Source organism: Rosa chinensis, chromosome 2 (genome assembly GCF_002994745.2).
Source record: "Rosa chinensis cultivar Old Blush chromosome 2, RchiOBHm-V2, whole genome shotgun sequence".
In the NCBI taxonomy this organism is placed as follows: Eukaryota; Viridiplantae; Streptophyta; class Magnoliopsida; order Rosales; family Rosaceae; genus Rosa; species Rosa chinensis.
This window is the reverse complement of record NC_037089.1, coordinates 6,032,219-6,051,538: the sequence shown is the minus strand read 5'-3', so window position 1 is coordinate 6,051,538 and position 19,320 is coordinate 6,032,219. Positions and strand designations below refer to the sequence as shown.

Here is a 19,320-nt window from a genome sequence, read left to right as displayed (position 1 = left end):
TCTCTCATAAAATCGATCATAAAGAAATGCACAATTGCCAGTGAATGATAAGCAAAAATAGTAATCTCATTTTTGAATTCATCTCATATGTGATTTATACAGTAACGATAAAAATTCAAGTTTCTCTCATTCTTTTAATTGTTCATTTCTACTGCAGCGCGAGTTGGAAGCTTCCATGGAAAGCGTGTAGAGAGGATGAAATCATCACTGCGTACATTAATTCTTGCATATATAGGGTCTGAATAACAACTTATTAATACACCACTTCCGAAACTCCAAATTTTGAACACAGCCTAACCTAATAGCTACTTGATATTGTACCATGCATCACACTGGCAACATAAATCAACTGCTTGCATTTGCTATCATGTCACAATGTCCTTCACAACTTTGAGATTCGATGGGCAGACTTTCTTCTCTGTGCTATGGGTAAAATACATGAAAAGATCGAACACATTGATCAATCCCTATGCCTCCTCTGTATATTTTAAACAATCAATCATAAATTGATCGAGTCACAAAAAGCAAGCTCGATATCATATACTGATTACGCATAATCCACCTATAATGATACATTGTCATCCGAATAAAAATAAACAATCAAACAACATGACTCTAACAATCTCATAGATTATTTCAAATCATATTCATAAGTTATGGACCATCCCAACCCGAATTAATAAAAAAATAATCAGCATTTGAGGTGAACTGGAATTATGCTTACCACGATCTATCTCTTATACAATAACTACATTATCATCTAGATCTCAGCACCCTTTCTTTTTCTACCTATGAACTTAAAAACTAGCTCCTCTCTTGAAGAAGAAGATTAGAGATGATGTTAAAGAACCCTAGCAATGAGGAGTGATTGGAGGAGAGACAAGACTAATGAGAGATAGAGTTGCAAGTATGGGTTTGGCGACGTATCAGTGAGAGAAGAGAGACATTATTGAGTTTTCCCGCAGCGAGAGGAAGCTTTTCCTCCTCTCTGTCTCCCCTCGCTCTAGAACTTCCCCTACCCCCTTTTCTTTCTCTCTTTTTCTTTTTGCCTCCCCGAAGACTCTCGACCTTTCCCTTCCTCTCTAGATTTGCTATGTGTCAACAAGAAAATAATAGTACGTGTAGGCTTAGAGACCTACATATATCTGTTATATGAAGATAGAATTCATTTAAATTTCTTCGAATACACATTGATAAAATCAATAGTAGTGAATTTCTTCATTTAATCGAAATAACTAATTTATATTCTATTCTTTTATTCACATCTCGAATCTATTGAAATAATAAGAAAATATTTATTCTATTTTCTTGTGGTCTCATAATCTTTCTTATGCGAGAAAGATATTATTTGCTAATAATTTCTTATCACTAAACAATAATATAATATGCAAATAAAATTATTTAGATATTTTTTGTTAATAATTTCTTATCACTAAACAATAATATAATATGCAAATAAAATTAATTTTAGAATCTTGGGTATCACAAGTTAACAAGACACATTAAATTTAGGGTTTAGACCATGCATACAACTTGGGGCAACTCAGGCACCCATATATTTCAGTCCGAGCGGTTGCACGGTGTAGGCGGCCGTCCAGGCTCCCAATTTCCTGTCGGACAATTCCAAGACAGGTGGGTACCAGATTCATTACAAACATCACAATACATCATAAAAGATCTGTAGTCACCGCTGCTACAATTTTCAGACCAACACCTCCGACAAATCTTTACGAATCCCTCCTGCAGTGGTGCATCATCATGCATGATAAGGCCTTCAGGGTTCAGCAGCTCTTTGTAGTAATCTGGTTCTGGTATTGTAGGGCCATCCATAGACAAGTACTCACTGTGCATCAAAGCATGTTTTTGCAACCAATGATTATCCTTCAAGCTAGGATAATCTCGGGTGGTACATACTTCCTCCTCACAGACCTTACAAACCACACCATACCAAACAGGCTCCTCACTAGGAGGCGCCGCAGACCTCCCATATCCCCTACTGTATGAACGCACCATGTAGATCCGAAGGAGCTCCGCCTCTGGGCGATATGGTATTAGTCTTGGTGCCATACTCGTGTCCACATGACATTGATTAATACCTGTAGGAAGGTCAAGCAAAACATCGCGGTGGCATGATGCATGTTGATGGGTGGCACGACAATCCTGCAAGTTAGAACCCTCTTGGATGCAACCCACAACACAACCACACAGCCCACAAACCAACTGAAACCATTTTAACTTGTCAACAGGACCAGCGAGCGGAATCACCAAGTCGAAGATCTGACAGAGCTGGTACTCTGGCCATCTCGTGTCTTCATAACCTGACAGCTCAGAAGTAATTATGTCTTCATCATACTTATCTTCCTCCGAGAAATTCTTGTTTCCGGCCAGAGATTGGGATTCTTCTTCCTTCGTTTTTTGGGGGATCTCAGTCATCATTGCTGATCTATATGTGTTCTATATGTATGCTATTCTAGGTCGAAAGCTGATCGAGTTTTTTGTTGGTCTCTATACTGCTGCGCCTTATGCCCTTTTATATACGTGGGACTCCAAACCCTAGTCCTATTGGGAACTCTAAACCCTAGTCCTATTAATCATAGGAAACTTAATTCCACAGGTCTACCAATCCCAACAGAGAATCGGACAAGTAATGATTACACTTTCTATGTCCTGGGTGGAATCCTCTTCCACTGACTCTTTTATTGTCTCTGGTCATAATCATAATAAAATTAGAAAACATAAATAAGGAAAGTACATACCGTACATTTCTCAAATTCTTTCAATTGTTCATTTCTAGGACACTTTTATCCTATATATATAAATAAAACACTTGGGAAAGGAACAAAAGAAGTAATAACAAAAAGAAAAAAAGAAAAAAATAGAAAAACCAAGGGGGCGTTCCGAGAATCGAACTCGGGACCTCTCGCACCCAAAGCGAGAATCATACCACTAGACCAAACGCCCGGTGATAATGGTTTGATTGGCTTTTATAATATTATAGGCATTATCGTTATATTCTTGTTAATTATCTAGGGTTTTGTATTTAATCGCAGTCGCGACCTATATAAGGTCTTCCCAACTCGTAAACCCGGAGCCTCCACTACCCCCCCGCCCCCCTCTCTCTCTCTCTCTCTGCGAAACCCTCTGCAGAAGTAAGTCTTCTTCTTCACCATTTCTAGGGTTTCGATTCAGATTTCCTTCTCCACTGTAACAAATCAAACTCTCTGATTCTAGTCTTGTGTTTATCTAATAATCCATTTGTATCGGTTGAAACAGCTTTTGCTAGGTTCCAATGGCCACCGTTCCAGGGCAGCTGATCTGGGAGATCGTCAAGAAGAACAACTCCTTCTTGGTCAAGCAGTTTGGCCGGAGCCACGCCGGCGTTCGCTTCAGCAAGGAGCCTAACAACCTCTGCAACCTCCACTCCTACAAGCACTCCGGTAATTTCACTCCCCCTGAGAAAATAACAAACCCTAGGATTGATTTGGTCTGATAATAATAAACCCTAGAAATATGTGATTTTGTTGTGATTCGATTTGGATTGAATGGTGATTAGGTTTGGCGAACAAGAAGACTGTGAGTATTCAGCCCGGAGGCAAAGACCAGTCGGTGGTGCTCGCCACCACTAAGACCAGGAAGCAGAACAAGCCGGCCAGTCTGGTTCACAAGTCTGTCATGAGGAAGGAGTTTCCTCGCATGGCCAAGGCTGTTACCAATCAGGTACCGAATACTGGATTTATGATTCACTGCTCTGTTGATGCATATTTGTTGTTGTCTAGAATGAAATGAACGCTAATAACAATGCCGAATGTGATGCGTTTAGTTTTCTAATCTACACATACTTTAGGATGTGTGACTGTTTTGCACCTTACTAGCAGTGATGAGCAGCTAACATATAAGAAGATCTCACTTTGTGTGAGGTTTTCAATGAAATTGATTTGTTACGCTTGGCTTCTGAGCAGGCATCTAATTTTAATGATTACGATGTAAGGGATGAAATTGTTGCTCATAATGGTTGATATGTCTTGTATACTGGGGCATTTTGCTGCTCTTATAGTTTGTTGGCCGGCTTCCTGAATTTTAGAGCAGCTGTTGTGATTAATTTTGTGTGTATTAGGTGGCTTCAGTTTGTGACCTTTTAGTATTTATGTAGTTAGTTTGTAACTCCTTAGTAGCAGTGATGAGCAGCTAACATATAAGAAGGTCTCACTTTGTGTGAGATTTTCAATGAAATTGATTTGTTACGCTTGGCTTCTGAGCACTCTAGCTTCAGTTAATTTGTTCTAGGGCTTTGGATGTTCAAATGTTCTGAGCACTCAGAGTTGGCATGAGTTATGATGGTGTTTTCTATGGTTGGGAATCATGCCTCAACTTTTTTTCTTTTCTACCTAGTTGTTTCGGTAGCTGCAGTTGCATTTTGTCTTAAAAAAGCAGTTACATACTTATTAGCAGTGATGAGCAGCTAACATGTAAGAAAATCTCACTTTGTGTTGGATCTTCGATGCAATTGAATTGTTACGCTTGGCTTCTGAGCACATGTTGTCCTAAATACGTACTTCCGTGCCTGTTTTGTTGAGTGAGTGAAAATGGACGTTATGTATGTGTATTCACTGTGACTTTTCAATCTCTTAGATTGTCTTAAGTAGCTTTTGGTCTGTGAAGGTTGCATGAAAATGAACTTTTGATTAAAGTGTGAATGAAATGTGATGTGACTGAAATGTGAACCAATTGCATTTCTGTCTATTGCAATAAATTTTATACTTGTCTTCATGCAAGCACTTACAGAATGTTATATTTTAATTGTTCCAGGTGGTTGATAACTTTTACCGACCAGATTTGAAGAAAGCAGCCCTTGCTAGGCTCAGTGTGGTTTACAGGAGTCTCAAGGTGTCAAAATCTGGTGCCAAGAAGAGGAATAGGCAGGCTGTTAGAATGTACGGAAGGCAGTGAAATATTGAGGAAATGTGTCATGCAGTCTTTATTCAGAGTCTTGAGTTTCCATGTCTCGGGTTCGAAGAGACATGAATGTGCAAACTTATTTTGCTGAATATTTTGCTAAACCTGAACAAGTAGTTCTCAGATATGTTGCAATTTGGTTTTTGGAGACCTGCGGACAGTTTTTGTAGTGGTTGATGCGTGATTTGTTTCATTGTTGACCAAAAGCTTTTATGATCTTTTATTTTCACAAGGATACTGTTGATTTTAACCTTATTTTGACTGCATGCCTGATGAAAGAATGAACTTAACCCCTATGAAGTTGCATGCATAGACTCCCAAAAATCCACGTGGCTGTAGGAGACGGTTGCTCCTATTATTGAGTTGGTTCAGAACACAAAGTGAAAAGAGAAACTGATGTCGATGATACATAAATCCAAGTTTGATCGAACCCATTTTCAGTTCCACCCAAGTTTGATGCTAGAACTGGCGAGTTTTACTCTTCAGTAGGTGCAGCTACATTTGTCACGAGTTCTATGGCTGGTAGTTGGTAAATAGCTACATTTGTCACGAGTTCTATGGCTGGTAGTTGGTAAATGGTAAATGAAAGACACAAGGCCTAAAGAAACAAAGAGGGAAATCAGCCTTGTAAGCACTTTGGTTTATATGATTAACGGGTCACATCATAATCGAAACATAGAGAGATCCCAACTTTCTTAATGCCAAATGGGGAAGTGGATGGAGTTTACCTAAGTGCAGCCGGAAATAATTTTGGGGTATCAGGGTTTTGGAACCCTAAATCCCTATCAGTGTTTCAGTAACGAGATCACCACACCATTGCCATCCCTAGTCCAAACCTACTGATTTTTATGGATTGGGCCTCAAACAAAAGCCCGTGTTGGCCCAAGACATGACGTGCGATACGCGTGAGAGGTGAGACGTCAGAGTTTGTCTTCACCAGCATATGCTATAAATATCCCTAAATCCCCAATTGCCTCCATTTCTAACAGTCTACTTTTCCCGCTCTCGTTTCCCGCTCCCCAAAACCCTAACCCGAACAACCAACCAATGGGCCAGAAGAAAGCGCCCGCCGCCGACGACACTCTCGAGCCTAAGAAGCGCCGCCGCGTCGGCTTCTCCAGCGTCGGTCAGTCCTCTCAATTTTCAATTTCAGACCTATTTCCCCCCCCCCCCCCCCCCCCCCCCCCCTTAATTTCTTGAACCACTTGTGTGAATTCCGCTCGTTAATTTTGTCTCCGTTGCTGTTTCTTTTGTTTCGAAGCTAATTTCTTGTTTTCTTTTGTTTGTTTTCATGGATTCGGGAGCAGATGCTGGAGTGGAGGCCAAAGATTGCATCAAGATTTACCTGGGTATGATAATCTGATTCAATTTTGTTGATGCTACTGTCCTTTTTCGCTGATTTGGTTTTATGTTACTATTTTGTCCTTGAACAATTGCTTAATGGGCTGTTTGGTACTTGGTAATTACAGTGGTTAGTTTGTCAAATCCAGTTCAGTTGATAAGTATTAGTGGTAATAATGTCCGAAATTTGCTGGTCCCTTTGTGGTCTTTGGGTTGGACTAATATCCGAGATCTGAGAGATTTATATGGAACAGTCTCCGAATAGATGCTATTGTTTTGCTTTATACATGTGTTTCAAAATGATGAGTTCTTGTTGTGATAGTAAACTAATATTTGTATGGTTTTTGTATCCTCGTTGATTAATAATTACAAATTACCTTCTCAATCTGAAAGGGTTGGGATCTGGTCAATGAATGTGAATGATTTGTGAGTTGCTTTTCTGATTTTCTTGATATAATCCTTGGGGCTTATTCTGGAAAGAAACTTGAGTTTCCACTTGGCTATGGTGTTAACAAATCACGAATTATAAATGAATAACCCGTGCTGGGAGTTTCCTAATGACTATATATGATATTGTTTTTAATTCCATGCTGTTAGTCTTATCTATTCTCAAGTTCCTCTAACTCATATCTTATTTCTTTGTCCATAGTTTCTAGCAAAGAAGAGGTGGGCGCTCCAAACAGTTTTTGTTTAGATCCAGTTGACTTGAATAATTTTTTTGAGGAAGATGGGAAGATATATGGTTACAAAGGATTGAAGGTAATTCTTATCCATTATTGTCAGTTGAAGTTTGTGTCGCTGCAACTAATCAATCTATATTGATTTTTTAGCTTGAATGATATGATTGAGAATAACTTCTTGTAATCTTTTATTGAATGCAGATTACCATATGGGTTAGCAGTATATCGTTTGATGCATATGCTGATATTGCATTTGAGAGCACAGCTGATGTAAGCACTGTCATTTTTTTGTACTCTTATCTCTTTCTGCATCTATCTGTTTGCTATTGGTATGCTTCTATTTGTGCTTGTCAAGTATGTTGTACTGATTGTGTTAAATGTTATCAGGGAGGCAAAGGGATCACAGATTTGAAATCAGCTCTTGAGGTATACATTGATTACCATTTTATATCACCAGTTCAGTTTACTATGTTGTTAGTTCTAATGATACTTGGTAGTGTTCTCCAGAAAGTTTTTGGTGAGACCCTTGTTGACAGTCAAGAAGAGTTCCTTCAAACCTTCTCAACTCAGAGAAATTTCATTAGGTAATGGATTGTGGATTCGTATATTCAGATCAAATATAAGTTTATAGTCATGATTTTCAGTTTTTTGTTATATACTTATCTCCATGAATTTCATCTGTGAAATGTTTGCAGATCCATTATCTCAAATGGGGAGGTGTTGCAGCACAAGGCTTCATCTACTTCTGATGTGGAGGTGTTTTTTTATTGCCAAACTTGTCTGTCATAGATAAAAAGCAGAAGTTTGTCTTGCATTTGTTAACAGCATTACGTTCAGGTTATTCGCATGGTTGTGGGCAAGACAGCTGCTGGACCCCTCTACAGTCGCTTGATTCCTCTTGTTTTTCTTCTTGTTGATGGTAATTTATCTATCTAATAAACAGTTCCTGTTTTCTTTTTGTTTGGTGGGGGTTGCTTCAGTGGCAGAATGTCACTTTAAGGTTTAACTGGTGTTGTTTTCTGAATCAGGTGCCAGTCCAATTGATGTTTTGGATCCAAGTTGGGAGTTGTATCTCCTGGTCGAGAAGAAAACAGATGAGCAAGGGGACATCTACAATATATTGCTTGGCTTTACAGCTCTGTATCGTTTTTATCATTATCCTGACAGTTCTCGGTTGCGACTTAGCCAGGTTTGCTCCTTGCCAATATCAGTTACTTGTTATGCATGCTATATTTGCTTAGCCATTTTTCATGACACCTCTTTTTTCTGGCAGATCCTGGTATTGCCTCCTTACCAGCATAAGGGTTATGGACGGTACATTCTAGAGGTTCTCAATCATGTTGCAGTATCTGAAGACATCTATGACTTCACAGTAGAAGAACCATTGGACTACTTTCAACATGTACGCACTTGTGTTGATGTACTACGCCTTCAGAAATTAGATTCTGTTCGCAATGCAGTCAATTTGGCTGTTTCAAATCTGACACGAGGAAAACTGTCAAAGAAAACGAGCATCCCTCGACTGATGCCAACCGCAAGAGTCATTGAGGATGTGAGGAAAAGCTTGAAAATCAACAAGAAACAATTTCTTCAATGTTGGGAGGTTTTCATCTATCTTGGCCTCGATCCAGTGGACAAGTACATGGAGGATTTTGTGAGCATTGTTTCTAATCGCATGAAGGAAGATCTCATCGGAAAAGAATCTGGGACCGGTGGAAAGCAAGTAATTGAAGTTCCAAGCGAATACATACCGGAGATGTCATTTGTTATGTTCAAGTCCAATGCTGGTGAAGCTACTAGTACTGTTCAGGTAGATGAAAATCAACCAAATCAGGAGGAACAACTCCAGCAGCTAGTTGATGAGAGAGTGAATGAGATCAAATCAATAGCAGAGAAAGTATCTCAGCATCTCACAAGCGTTGTCGAGTCATCTTAATTGAGTCCGATTTTCGGTGCTCTTGCATGTGATACCTTAATGCAATCTGTAGGGTTAGAGTGGTTGGGACTTGGTAGGTTGCCGGATACAGAGGCTTGCGTTGTAATTGAGCTCTATGCTTGTACTTCGTTATTTTTGAATACTTTTAAGAACTCTATTACTTTCAAGAAATTCAGCAGCTAATGCCTTTCCTTTAATTAATTAACCTTTCTGTTGTTTTTTTAAAAAGAAAAGTTGTTTTGATAGCTACTGTTGGAGCCAAGAGCCATAAAATGGCACAGGATGCTTGCGTTTACAAATATATTGCTTCTTCGGGCAAGAAAGAGGAGAAAAAGTAAATACTAAGTGCAAATGTTGGAACAGAAACTTGCAAAATCTACTCCTCTTTTTGTCAAAAATCGATCCTTTCCAAGCTAAATTACTGGACTGAATTGTGTCTCCTTAGAGTTCGCTAACTTTTCTCTTAAGCAATATTACATATACATTGACAATCGGAACATGGGGTACAGGATCCTAAATAATCATTGATTTGGTACTCCCAGCATCTGCATTCTTGACTTGTCTTTAGTACTTGGTCTTGGTTCCTCAATCATCAGATGTTGAGCGCAATGAATGATTGCGTTAATTTAGAGATCGTGGATGCACAGCAAATTGGCTAAATCTTGTGAACAGTATAACCAACTTCCTCTGATGTCATGTTCTCCTTCCAGTGTTCAAATTCAGTTCCACCAAACACCACTTGCTTGATTCCAACAAAGCTGCACAGAAAAAAATTTGAGAAAATAGAGGCCTTAGAAGCATTTCAATCCTAGCCGGCATCAAAGAAACAATAAGTAAAACAGGACAACAGTTGGCTGAAAGGAGAGAAGAACACAAATCCTAGATGTCACTGCTTATGTAAATGTCTGACTATATTCCCACTTGTCCTTCACACATCAAAAAGTCTAACTATGTGAAGGAATCAACAATTAACAACTATTAGTCTCTGGAAATGCTTATTACTACGACATGACTATGTTTGCAGTAGATTCAAAAGACCATGTCTTATGCATATGGGTTTGCATTGTTGGAAAGAAGAAAGGTGAATAAAGAAACAGAGAAGATATAGGGATTTAAGGAGCATACTCGGAGCTTATCTGAGTCAATGCATTTATCAGAACATCCAGTATCAGTGGCTCTTTAGTACCGATATCCACCCTGTCAATAAATATATCCAATAGGTGAGTGAGAACCATCTACGCTTCTGTCTTCAATTGTATAAGAGAATCAGCATATAACTAACTATCAACATAAAGCCTGAAATTGTGAAGGAATATAACAGTTCCACAATTCACGATGAGCTACATACCAAACACGTCCCAAGTTGTCTTGAATCTCAAGATCTCCAATATTGTAAAATGTAGTTGGTGTCACATTTGCTCCCTGAATGGGATCATAACTTGGTCGTTTATCCAAAGGGGATTGTGACAACTGCATCAGTAACAGTTCAGTGGGTGAGTCCATAAGGGTCAAAACTCAAAAACTCGCATTTTATTTTCCAAGCAAGAAGCTTGCTATAAAGTCATCAATGATATATGCATGGCTTACCAGCTACAAGAGATTTTTACTGAAATTCTAAAGATGGATTGTAATCTTACTTGCATATTCATGGAATTGCATCCACCCAAGCGTCCAATAATGTGCCACGATCGAATAGTCTGGACACAAGCCATATCAACTAAATTACTTCATATCATTTTTTTTTGAAAGGAAATTACTTCATATCATTCACAGAGGGATGTATTATCAAGTTAAGATAAGTTTCTTACATCCGAGATTAAGGAAACATCTTGTTCCAATGGAATGTTGTAGAACTCGAACCATATGTATGAATTTGAGAAACCAAAGCTGGTAGAGCAGAAGCCAAGAGCCAAGAAAAAGTTAAAAAAAGAGATGCAATGATGATCTTCATTGTTATAGCTGTGATTGAACACACAAGACTAACATCTTGACAAAACAATACATGACCAATCAAAATTAGTTGGTAGAGGTTAGTTCTAGGCATGAGAACAAAGTGTTCTTGTTGAACTTATAACATATTGCACAAAAGGCATAGCAATAGATCAGGTGGCACACACACACACACACACGGACATGTACAGTTTTCAAACTCACCTAGAAGAGAAAGCTCATATTGATTCTTTTAAAACAAACTTCTGAAGAGCCATTATGTCATTTGCTTATGTTAAAAATCACAGTAGGTACAAGCTAGAAAATGGACTAAAACTCAGAAGAACAAATTGCTTTCTGCTCCTACATCATCTGAACTTACTCATTGAATACCACTCTCATGGGTTCCCCTGACCCCGATTTTGTATGCAATATTTTGTTCCTTTTCTTCCTCAACCTCTCCTCCATCTGCAATCATGTCAAACCCTTTCAAACTCACACATAAAAACCCTTCAAAACTCAAAACCAAAACAGTAAAAGAGACAATCTAAAACCACCATTCCCAACTAAGCAAGCTCAATCTTGCAGAGAAAGGGCTCACCTTGGACCTAGCCTTTTGTGGGTCATCAAGACAAGCACCCATTATTTCAGCAAACTCAGGGTCTCGATCAAACTCCTTCCCTTCTCCTCTCCCCACAAACCCACTCCGACCCGAAAACCCATCTTCACCTTCATCACCAAAGCCTCCATCTTCTCCTCCACTCCCTTTCTGGGTCCCCAACTTTAGACCCCGACCCGCTTTAGCCACCAATACACTCGTCTTGGGCTGACCATAACAGCTCCGAAATGGACCTCCGATGGCCCAAAACGGTGGCGAGCAGTGTTTCTGGCGGGAAAACAAGGATAAGGGAATGCTCGGACTTTGCAGAAAAGGCGCGCAGCTGTGTAAGACAGCCATGGTTTTGAGTCTTTAGCCAAAAAACAGAAGAAGAAAGCTTCAGTCTTGTAATGACACCGGAGACCCGGAAAAGGCCCAAGCTTTTTGAAGCAGAGATGACCCAAGTTTACAACTTTTGGGCTCAGGCCCATGATGGTGCAGCCACCACAGTGAAAACTGATGGCTATACACACAGAAAGGCACCGTAGTTTTGAGTTTTAATATTTTAAGTTGTGTGTCAAAAAAGAAGAAGTGAGAAATCGGAAGCAAAAAAACAGAGAGTGATGGATTTATTTCCGGGGGGGAGTTCAAACATGGTAAAGAAAACCGGGTTCAGGTCACTGAAGCTGGTGAACATAGAGATGGACCAAGTTCTGGGAGACAAGCCCGTCGGAGTTGACTATGGCAGGCTTGATAATGGTCTCTCTTACTATGTTCGTTGCAATTCTAAGCCCAAAATGAGAGCAGCTCTTGCCCTTGCTGTTAAAGTCGGGTATGTAATGCTTTCTTTACTGCTTTTTGTTCATAATTCAAATTGATATTTGGTTTCGTTATCTTGTATTGGGTGTGTATATTTGTTTCTTGATTGGTGTTGCTTGGGTGAGTTGTGTTTTTGTGCTTGAAGTAGTGGTCTTTTCACTTTTGGGGTTGGTTAATTTGGCATTGGTTTGAGTTTTCTTGGTAATGGGTATGTGGGGAAGTTTTTTGGTTATGTGTTTTGGTGTAGAATTATTGATAATGTGATTGACACAGAAGAGAATTAAATGTGGTTTTAATCATACATGCTAAAAGTGAGCAATGTATTGCTTGAACAGAAAGAAAGATTCAAAATTTATGTATGCCTGAATGTATGAAGGTTTTTGATATTATTGGGATCATGGCAGGTCAGTTTTGGAAGAGGAGGAAGAACGAGGAGTTGCCCACATTGTTGAGCATCTTGCTTTCAGTGCTACTCAGAAGTACACAAATCATGATATAGTCAGATTTCTTGAAAGTATTGGGGCAGAATTTGGCGCTTGCCAGAATGCAGTGACATCGGCTGATGACACTGTTTATGAGTTATTTGTTCCTGTTGACAAGCATGAACTATTATCTGAGGCCATTTCTGTCTTGGCGGAATTCAGTTCTGAGGTATCAACTATTTTTACCTTGTTCAGTAACCCTCAGCAATTTTTACTTGCGTTTAATTACTGGGACTGTGCAGATTCGTGTCTCAAAAGACGATGTGGAAAGAGAAAGAGGCGCTGTTATGGAAGAGTACAGAGGGAATCGAAACGCTACAGGAAGGATGCAGGATGCGCATTGGCTTTTAATGATGGCTGGTTCAAAGGTACTGCCTAAGAAATAATTATAATCAACCACTTTGTCAGGAGATTTTTAATTCCGTCATTAGCCATCACTTGTAATGTTTGCATGTACTTCTACAACATTCTGATTATACAATTAAGTATAAGATCTAGTGTCATGTAAACTTTAGTTTATCATGGCACAATGCACCATGCAACTTGGAACTAGTTCTTACTGACATTTTTGAACTTTGTCTAAACTTAAAAGGATGTTGCAAACCTAGTAATAGCTGAAGTGAAGTTCTTTAAGTTTGCTATATTATGTGAGGATGACTATGATTTTAGGTGAACTTTTTTAGTTTTTGTTTTACAATTTCTACCAAACTTATGTTATTCTTTTAACTCTATCTTGATTGCAGTATGCTGAGCGTTTACCTATTGGATTAGAAAAGGTAATTCGAACTGTTTCTCCTGAGACTGTGAAGCAATTTTATCAGAAGTGGTACCATTTAAGCAATATGGCGGTGATAGCTGTAGGAGATTTCCCGGATACTGAGGTCAGATGTTGTTGAATTGTTACTTTTCTCATTTGAATAATAAGTCCAGTCTGTAGTCAAGATGTCTTAACACATTCTCTTTCCATCTCAGAGTGTAGTTGAGTTGATAAAGAATCAATTTGGGGATAAAAGTTCTGCACCTGAGCGTCCACTTATACCAACATATCAAGTTCCATCTCATGAAGAGCCACGTTATTCTTGTTTCATTGAATCTGAGGCAACTGGGGTTAGTACAGGAATACATCTTAATATTGTTTGTGTCAATTGATGTTCACATTAGCGAAAAATGCAAGTAATATATGTAGAACTTGTCTTTTTACATATTGAATTTGTCTTGTTGTAGTCTGCAGTGATTATTAGCTATAAGACTCCAGCTGTTGAGCTGAATACAGTGAGGGACTATAGGGATTTACTGGCAGAATCAATGTTCCTTTATGCTCTAAACCAGAGGTTCTTTAAAATAGCTCGTAGAAAAGATCCACCCTTTTTCTCATGCTCAAGTTCCGCAGATGTTCTAGTTAATCCCTTGAAGGCTTATATGATGACCTCATCTTGTAAAGAAAAGGGAACAATTCAGGCCCTAGAGTCGATGCTGATTGAGGTATGTTTTTCATCCATTACAAGAACTCTACTTGATTTTGTTCAATTTTAAACTAATTATTTTAACACCTAATGTTTCAGGTTGCCAGGGTACGGCTACATGGGTTTTCAGAACGGGAAGTGTCTATAGTTCGAGCTTTACTGATGTCAGAGATTGAATCTGCATATTTGGAACGCGATCAAATGCAGTCAACTAGCTTGCGAGATGAATATTTACAGGTATTTCCAAATTGTAGTTTCTTATCTTTCATAGTTAAGGACTTCTGTATTGATTTTGAAAAGTTATTCACCTTAATTTTTCTCTGGCAGCATTTTCTCCGTAATGAACCTGTTATTGGGATTGAGTATGAGGCTCAACTCCAGAAGACCCTTCTACCTTGTGAGTCCTTGCATATTCAAATGTATTGATATCGCAACTATATGACAATATATTGCTCTACTCATCAAAACTTTTATCTTTGTAGATTTAACAGCAGCAGAGATATCCAAATATGCTGAGAAGTTACAAACATCATGCAGCTGTGTCATTAAGACAATTGAACCACGAGCTTCTGCAATAGTAGAAGATTTGAAAAATGTTGTCTCTAAAATCAGTGCTCTTGAGGAAGAAAGAATCATTTCTCCATGGGATGAAGAACATATTCCAGAAGAAATTGTTAGCACAAAGCCTAAACCAGGGTAATGTTGGAGCTTTACTTCTCAGCTTTGTGTTTTCCTTTTTTCGTGTGCTTTTTATTGCTCTTCTAGTTCGCGTGAGACTCACTTCTCTATTTAAAGTTCCTGATTGCGTCCTTCTTGATACATCTGTTCAGAGTTTGGAATCTTATATACTCTACACTAGTTATTAGCTTGTAATGTCTTTCATACTGTTTTGCAAATATTGCAGTCATGTATTCTTAGCCTCTTTCAATTATTGTTTCAGGAATATTGTGCAGCAATGTGAATATTCAAATATTGGAGCTACTGAATTGATTCTATCGAATGGCATGAGAGTTTGCTATAAGAGTACAGACTTTCTTGATGATCAGGTACAACTCTATGACAGCAATGCAATATCTGTAGTTCAGAACTTATCCAAGGAAACACTGTCTATCTGTCACTCAATTCTTTGTACTTGAAGTTATGAACGCAAGACAATATTCATCATTGTAATGGATCTCTAATTTGTACTGCTAGGGTAAGAGAAAGAAAACTCTACTTGCAATGCATGAAATGAACAGTTATTAATGTTAAAACTAATTGATGAGGTGGATATGACAGGAAAACAAATGGTATCCTCTATAGGTCTTAAACTTTTAATATAGGGGACAGGGTTTATAGCTAGGAAATACAAACCATTGTTCAACGTTTAGCTCTGCTTTGCAAATTCTTTTTTGAAAGTTTCCGGTGATGCTGCAATTTATGCCAACTTCAATTGATTAACAACTTTAACGCTTGTCTCTATGGCATTTCAATAATGAGATTGGTAAGAGGTAGGTTAAAAGAAGTTCTTTTATCTAATACTTCCCTTTCCAATCATTTGGAGATAAATTTTCCATATGATAATGGCATTCTGTTCTATGGGAGCACTAAAGATCTGAAAGTTGTGTAATATGTGAAGTAACTTTATGCATAGGCATACAGTCTTATCAGTACTTTGTTTCTGTAGGTTATCTTTACAGGGTTCTCATATGGGGGTTTATCCGAACTTGTTGAAAGTGAGTACTTTTCTTGCTCGATGGGGCCAACTATTGCAGGAGAAATTGGGGTATATGGTTATAGACCTTCAGTTCTAATGGATATGCTTGCGGGTAAGAGGTCCGAAGTCAGCACAAAGCTTGGAGCATACACGAGAACCTTTGCTGGTGATTGTTCACCCTCAGACTTAGAAACTGCCTTGCAGGTATGCTGCATGATTTTTGATTTTCTCCTGGCATGCACATAAGGTGTAGGAGATAATGATCACATGATTGCAGTAGATTGTAGAATAAAATTTAAAAAAAAAAATTAAGAAAATTCATACATAGAGGTATCTTCACTGCTGGAGCTTGTGTTTCCTTTATTTTCATTTCCGTCCGAGGTTATCTGAAGCTGCAAAGGCTTAGTAATATTTGTTCTGGCAGCTTGTGTATCAACTATTTACCACAAATGTAACACCAGGAGAAGAAGATGTCAAAATAGTGATGCAAATGGCAGAAGAAATGGTCCGTAATCAAGACAGGGATCCTTATACTGCATTTGCAAATCGTGTGAAGGAGCTGAACTATGGAAACTCCTATTTCTTTAGGGTATGATGTGCCCACAATATATTGATTATAGTTTTTGTTACATATCGTGTGCTGTAGTTTTAACTTTGGGTTAATTTGTACATTTTGCAGCCTACCAGAATAAGTGATCTTCAGAAAGTTGATCCAATGAAAGCTTGTGAATATTTCAACAAATGTTTCAAGGATCCATCAACCTTCTCTATGGTCATTGTTGGGAATATTGATCCTTCTATAGCACTTCCTTTAATATTACAGTATTTGGTAAGTTTTGTTTCATTTCTATTCTACCTATGCCTGGACTTTATATGTGTTAACAGGTATGGATTTTCTGTGCAGGGCGGAATACCAAAGCCTTCTGAACCTCTCATGCAATATAACCGCGATGACCTCACAGGACTGCCATTCACTTTTCCTAGAACCATAATAAGGTACACTATAGTACAAACACACACACTGGAAGAACATATTGTATTCATATTGGTGGTTGAATGTGTTTGAAATGTGAGACAGTAGCGATGCCTTATAAAAAGAACCATTATCTAATAGTGGTTTAATTAAGCGGCATCCCAACTCTTTTTGAATGTTGTTGATTTCTATACTTATCTGAAATGTAAGATATCCCTAGATTTCTTCACAGTATTACTTGAACATGTTATTGCATGTCTGAGTATTTACTACCATTTGGATTCAAACCCCTGCTAACTGGATGTGCTTGTAGAGAAGTGGTGCGCAGCCCTATGGTGGAAGAACAATGTTCTGTCCAGCTTTGCTTTCCTGTGGAGCTGAATAATGGAACCATGGTGCGTGGCTCTCTTTTTCTATAGCATTAGAAAACATGTGATGTTTCATGAAATGGCCTTTGAGGAGTTCAATTTTACTGATGATTTCTTGCTGGGCAAAACCCATCAAATGGCAGGTAGAAGATATTCACGTTGTTGGTTTCCTGAGCAAACTTCTTGAAACGAAAATAATGCAAGTTCTCCGGTTCAAGCATGGACAGGTTTAAATATGACCTTGAACTCCTGATAGTTTTTATTCTATTATTCATCTTCATCTTTGGTTCAACTCTTACCTCTATGCTGCAGATCTACACTGTGGGTGTTTCAGTATTTCTTGGCGGTAATAAGCCTTCCAGAACTGCTAATGTTCGTGGAGATATAAGCATAAATTTTTCTTGTGATCCAGAAATTTCATCAAAGCTGGTTTGTGACTTTGTTGCTGTACATGTTCGTATTTTTAGTTTTTTAAATGAATGGTCAGTCAACTAGCTGTTCAATGCCATTTAACAGGTCGACCTTACTTTGGATGAAATATTACGTCTTCAAGAGGAAGGGCCTTCGGCTGAGGATGTCTCAACCATCCTTGAAATTGAGCAAAGAGCCCATGAAAATGGGATTCAGGTGATTTCTTGTTACAATAGGGTCCATATGTTGTTAAGAAAGTATTCGATTCTAAATTGTAGGATACTAAATATTTCAACTAGGTTGTTATTGACAATGACCTACTATATGAAGTTTCCTGAACGGGAGATATGAATGTAATAAGATATGATTATATCCACTCGGAATTCTCTTGCTGATATGCCTATGCTCTTTCAGGAAAATTACTACTGGCTGGAGAGGATTTTACACAGCTACCAGTCAAGGATTTACTCTGGCGATGTTGGCACTTGTTTTGAGGTTGGTCGCTGTAACCATGCTTGTGTGCACTACATTGTTAAGCTCAGTTAGAGTTCCAGCTAAAAGTTGTAAGTGAGGTCTTAAGGTAGAATTGGTCGGGGAAACAATTCAAAATGATTAACTGTCATCATGTCTTTGTTGCAGACTCAAGAGGAAGGTCGGTTAAAAGTTAGACAATCTCTGACCCCAAGAACTGCGCAGTTATCATTACAAAGCATACTACCTTATCCTTGCAAAAAACAGTACACTGTAGTAATCTTAATGCCCCGTACTTCTCGGTTTAAGTTACTAGATTCAATCTTTCGATCTACGACCAGTTTTGGTAGAGATGCTAAGGTGAGTAACTCTTGTCAAATTTGTTCGTGGATTAATTTTCCCAAATTACTTCTAAACTGCTGTATAACAAATTAGTTTTGCTGGTTCTGGCAGATTTTAGCCGCAGTTGCTGGTCTCGCAGTTTTGGGTCTTAGCTTGTGGAGACGTTCACGAAGTGCGCGCTAAAATCCTAGGTGACATTTACATAGCAGAGATCTAGATACAATGGAAGTGTGAAGGTTCCTGTTAGAAATTGGGAAGGTACTTCTTCTCATCTCAAAACCGTAGAGGAGGTCCATAGTAGCATGAATTTCTGTAGAACCAGAATTGATACAGGAGGGTAAGATGGAAAAATTACACCATTTATATGGCCCCCGTTGGAGGCTTGTAACATGGAGCATTTTATTTTCTTTGTAGCTCCATGAGATGTATTGTCTCTTCAGTAATATAATTGGGAACAGAAATTTTGGGACAAGGGTAGGCCTTTAATTTTGCATCAATGGCTGGAACATTTTAATCCAAACAGATTATATGTAGTGTCACATTGCTTTGCCAAGAAAAGAGGGGAAGATGGATTAGTTATTATATAAAACTGAGAAGGAAACTGCTACCATCTTGTTCAAATAACAAGCCTACCAGAAGGAAAATGTTTCCTGTAGAGAGAGAAAAAAAGAAGAAGATCATTTAATTTGTATCCCTTAATTTCTTTTGGAGAAGAAATCAACTATGCATGTTATGAAATTAATCTCAAAAGAAACGAGTACAATGTTCTAATTACATGAAAGTGTTAGGTTGGCTAAATGATGGGTCATCTCACTCGATTGGTCTTTTGATGGATGATGGATATACCGGATCGTACAT

The 19,320-nt window shown here is 38.4% G+C and overlaps 4 protein-coding genes and 4 non-coding genes across 10 annotated transcripts; 6 read left to right on the top strand and 2 right to left on the bottom strand.

Annotated features, from left to right (window-relative positions):
* Positions 1-2,889: 2,889 nt before the first annotated feature.
* TRNAP-UGG lies at positions 2,890-2,961 on the bottom strand. Its single transcript has one exon. It is a non-coding gene; the product is annotated as a tRNA-Pro (tRNA).
* A 39-nt stretch (positions 2,962-3,000) lies between these two features.
* LOC112191030 (60S ribosomal protein L28-1) lies at positions 3,001-5,146 on the top strand. Its single transcript, XM_024330558.2, has 4 exons — positions 3,001-3,149; positions 3,274-3,437; positions 3,554-3,717; positions 4,807-5,146. The coding sequence occupies exons 2-4, from the start codon at positions 3,290-3,292 to the stop codon at positions 4,945-4,947; spliced, it is 453 nt and encodes a 150-aa protein (XP_024186326.1). The 5' UTR covers positions 3,001-3,149; positions 3,274-3,289; the 3' UTR covers positions 4,948-5,146.
* Positions 3,869-3,960, top strand: LOC112191041. The gene has a single exon (XR_002932757.1). It is a non-coding gene; the product is annotated as a small nucleolar RNA R24 (small nucleolar RNA).
* LOC112191040 lies at positions 4,169-4,260 on the top strand. Its single transcript, XR_002932756.1, has one exon. It is a non-coding gene; the product is annotated as a small nucleolar RNA R24 (small nucleolar RNA).
* On the top strand, positions 4,443-4,534 carry LOC112191042. The gene has a single exon (XR_002932758.1). It is a non-coding gene; the product is annotated as a small nucleolar RNA R24 (small nucleolar RNA).
* A 179-nt stretch (positions 5,147-5,325) lies between the features above and the next one.
* LOC112191028 (histone acetyltransferase type B catalytic subunit) lies at positions 5,326-9,111 on the top strand. Its single transcript, XM_024330555.2, has 10 exons — positions 5,326-6,079; positions 6,261-6,302; positions 6,944-7,053; positions 7,176-7,244; positions 7,362-7,400; positions 7,482-7,558; positions 7,670-7,730; positions 7,812-7,893; positions 8,003-8,163; positions 8,248-9,111. The coding sequence occupies exons 1-10, from the start codon at positions 6,001-6,003 to the stop codon at positions 8,908-8,910; spliced, it is 1,383 nt and encodes a 460-aa protein (XP_024186323.1). The 5' UTR covers positions 5,326-6,000; the 3' UTR covers positions 8,911-9,111.
* A 184-nt stretch (positions 9,112-9,295) lies between these two features.
* Positions 9,296-11,836, bottom strand: LOC112191029. 2 transcript variants are annotated; one of them, XM_024330557.2, is made up of 7 exons: positions 11,441-11,836; positions 11,222-11,307; positions 10,719-10,797; positions 10,548-10,607; positions 10,259-10,380; positions 10,036-10,107; positions 9,296-9,668 (listed from the first exon to the last, which is right to left on the bottom strand). In XM_024330557.2, exons 1-7 carry the CDS (start codon positions 11,795-11,797, stop codon positions 9,566-9,568), a joined length of 879 nt encoding a protein of 292 aa, XP_024186325.1. In that variant the 5' UTR covers positions 11,798-11,836; the 3' UTR covers positions 9,296-9,565. The 2 variants fall into 2 exon arrangements, with proteins under 2 accessions (XP_024186325.1, XP_040369911.1); XM_040513977.1 differs by lacking the exons at positions 9,296-9,668; positions 10,036-10,107 and adding an exon at positions 10,128-10,157.
* A 159-nt stretch (positions 11,837-11,995) lies between these two features.
* On the top strand, positions 11,996-18,995 carry LOC112191027 (zinc protease PQQL-like). Of its 2 annotated transcripts, none has more exons than XM_024330553.2 (21): positions 11,996-12,269; positions 12,661-12,907; positions 12,981-13,106; positions 13,482-13,619; positions 13,711-13,845; positions 13,963-14,220; positions 14,301-14,438; positions 14,529-14,598; positions 14,684-14,897; positions 15,142-15,247; positions 15,868-16,101; positions 16,322-16,486; positions 16,577-16,726; positions 16,802-16,893; positions 17,184-17,265; positions 17,382-17,465; positions 17,551-17,667; positions 17,755-17,865; positions 18,064-18,144; positions 18,289-18,480; positions 18,574-18,995. In XM_024330553.2, exons 1-21 carry the CDS (start codon positions 12,061-12,063, stop codon positions 18,643-18,645), a joined length of 3,021 nt encoding a protein of 1,006 aa, XP_024186321.1. In that variant the 5' UTR covers positions 11,996-12,060; the 3' UTR covers positions 18,646-18,995. The 2 variants fall into 2 exon arrangements, with proteins under 2 accessions (XP_024186321.1, XP_024186322.1); XM_024330554.2 differs by having other exon boundaries at positions 12,131-12,269; positions 12,666-12,907.
* Positions 18,996-19,320: the final 325 nt, after the last annotated feature.

Bases quoted from the DNA above. Each gene is read 5' to 3' on its own strand.
- LOC112191030 (XM_024330558.2), top strand. From the start codon at position 3,290: ATGGCCACCGTTCCAGGGCAGCTGATCTGGGAGATCGTCAAGAAGAAC. The intron at 3,438-3,553 runs GTAATTTCACTC...AATGGTGATTAG, and splicing joins CCACTCCTACAAGCACTCCG to GTTTGGCGAACAAGAAGACT. The intron at 3,718-4,806 runs GTACCGAATACT...TAATTGTTCCAG, and splicing joins CCAAGGCTGTTACCAATCAG to GTGGTTGATAACTTTTACCG.
- LOC112191027 (XM_024330553.2), top strand. From the start codon at position 12,061: ATGGATTTATTTCCGGGGGGGAGTTCAAACATGGTAAAGAAAACCGGG. The intron at 17,466-17,550 runs GTTTAAATATGA...TCTATGCTGCAG, and splicing joins TCCGGTTCAAGCATGGACAG to ATCTACACTGTGGGTGTTTC. The intron at 17,866-18,063 runs GTGATTTCTTGT...ATGCTCTTTCAG, and splicing joins CCCATGAAAATGGGATTCAG to GAAAATTACTACTGGCTGGA.
- LOC112191028 (XM_024330555.2), top strand. From the start codon at position 6,001: ATGGGCCAGAAGAAAGCGCCCGCCGCCGACGACACTCTCGAGCCTAAG. The intron at 7,559-7,669 runs GTAATGGATTGT...AAATGTTTGCAG, and splicing joins ACTCAGAGAAATTTCATTAG to ATCCATTATCTCAAATGGGG. The intron at 8,164-8,247 runs GTTTGCTCCTTG...TTTTTCTGGCAG, and splicing joins CTCGGTTGCGACTTAGCCAG to ATCCTGGTATTGCCTCCTTA.
- LOC112191029 (XM_024330557.2), bottom strand. From the start codon at position 11,797: ATGGCTGTCTTACACAGCTGCGCGCCTTTTCTGCAAAGTCCGAGCATT. The intron at 10,608-10,718 runs GTAAGAAACTTA...GCTTGTGTCCAG, and splicing joins ATGTTTCCTTAATCTCGGAT to ACTATTCGATCGTGGCACAT. The intron at 9,669-10,035 runs GTATGCTCCTTA...TTTTCTGTGCAG, and splicing joins TTGACTCAGATAAGCTCCGA to CTTTGTTGGAATCAAGCAAG.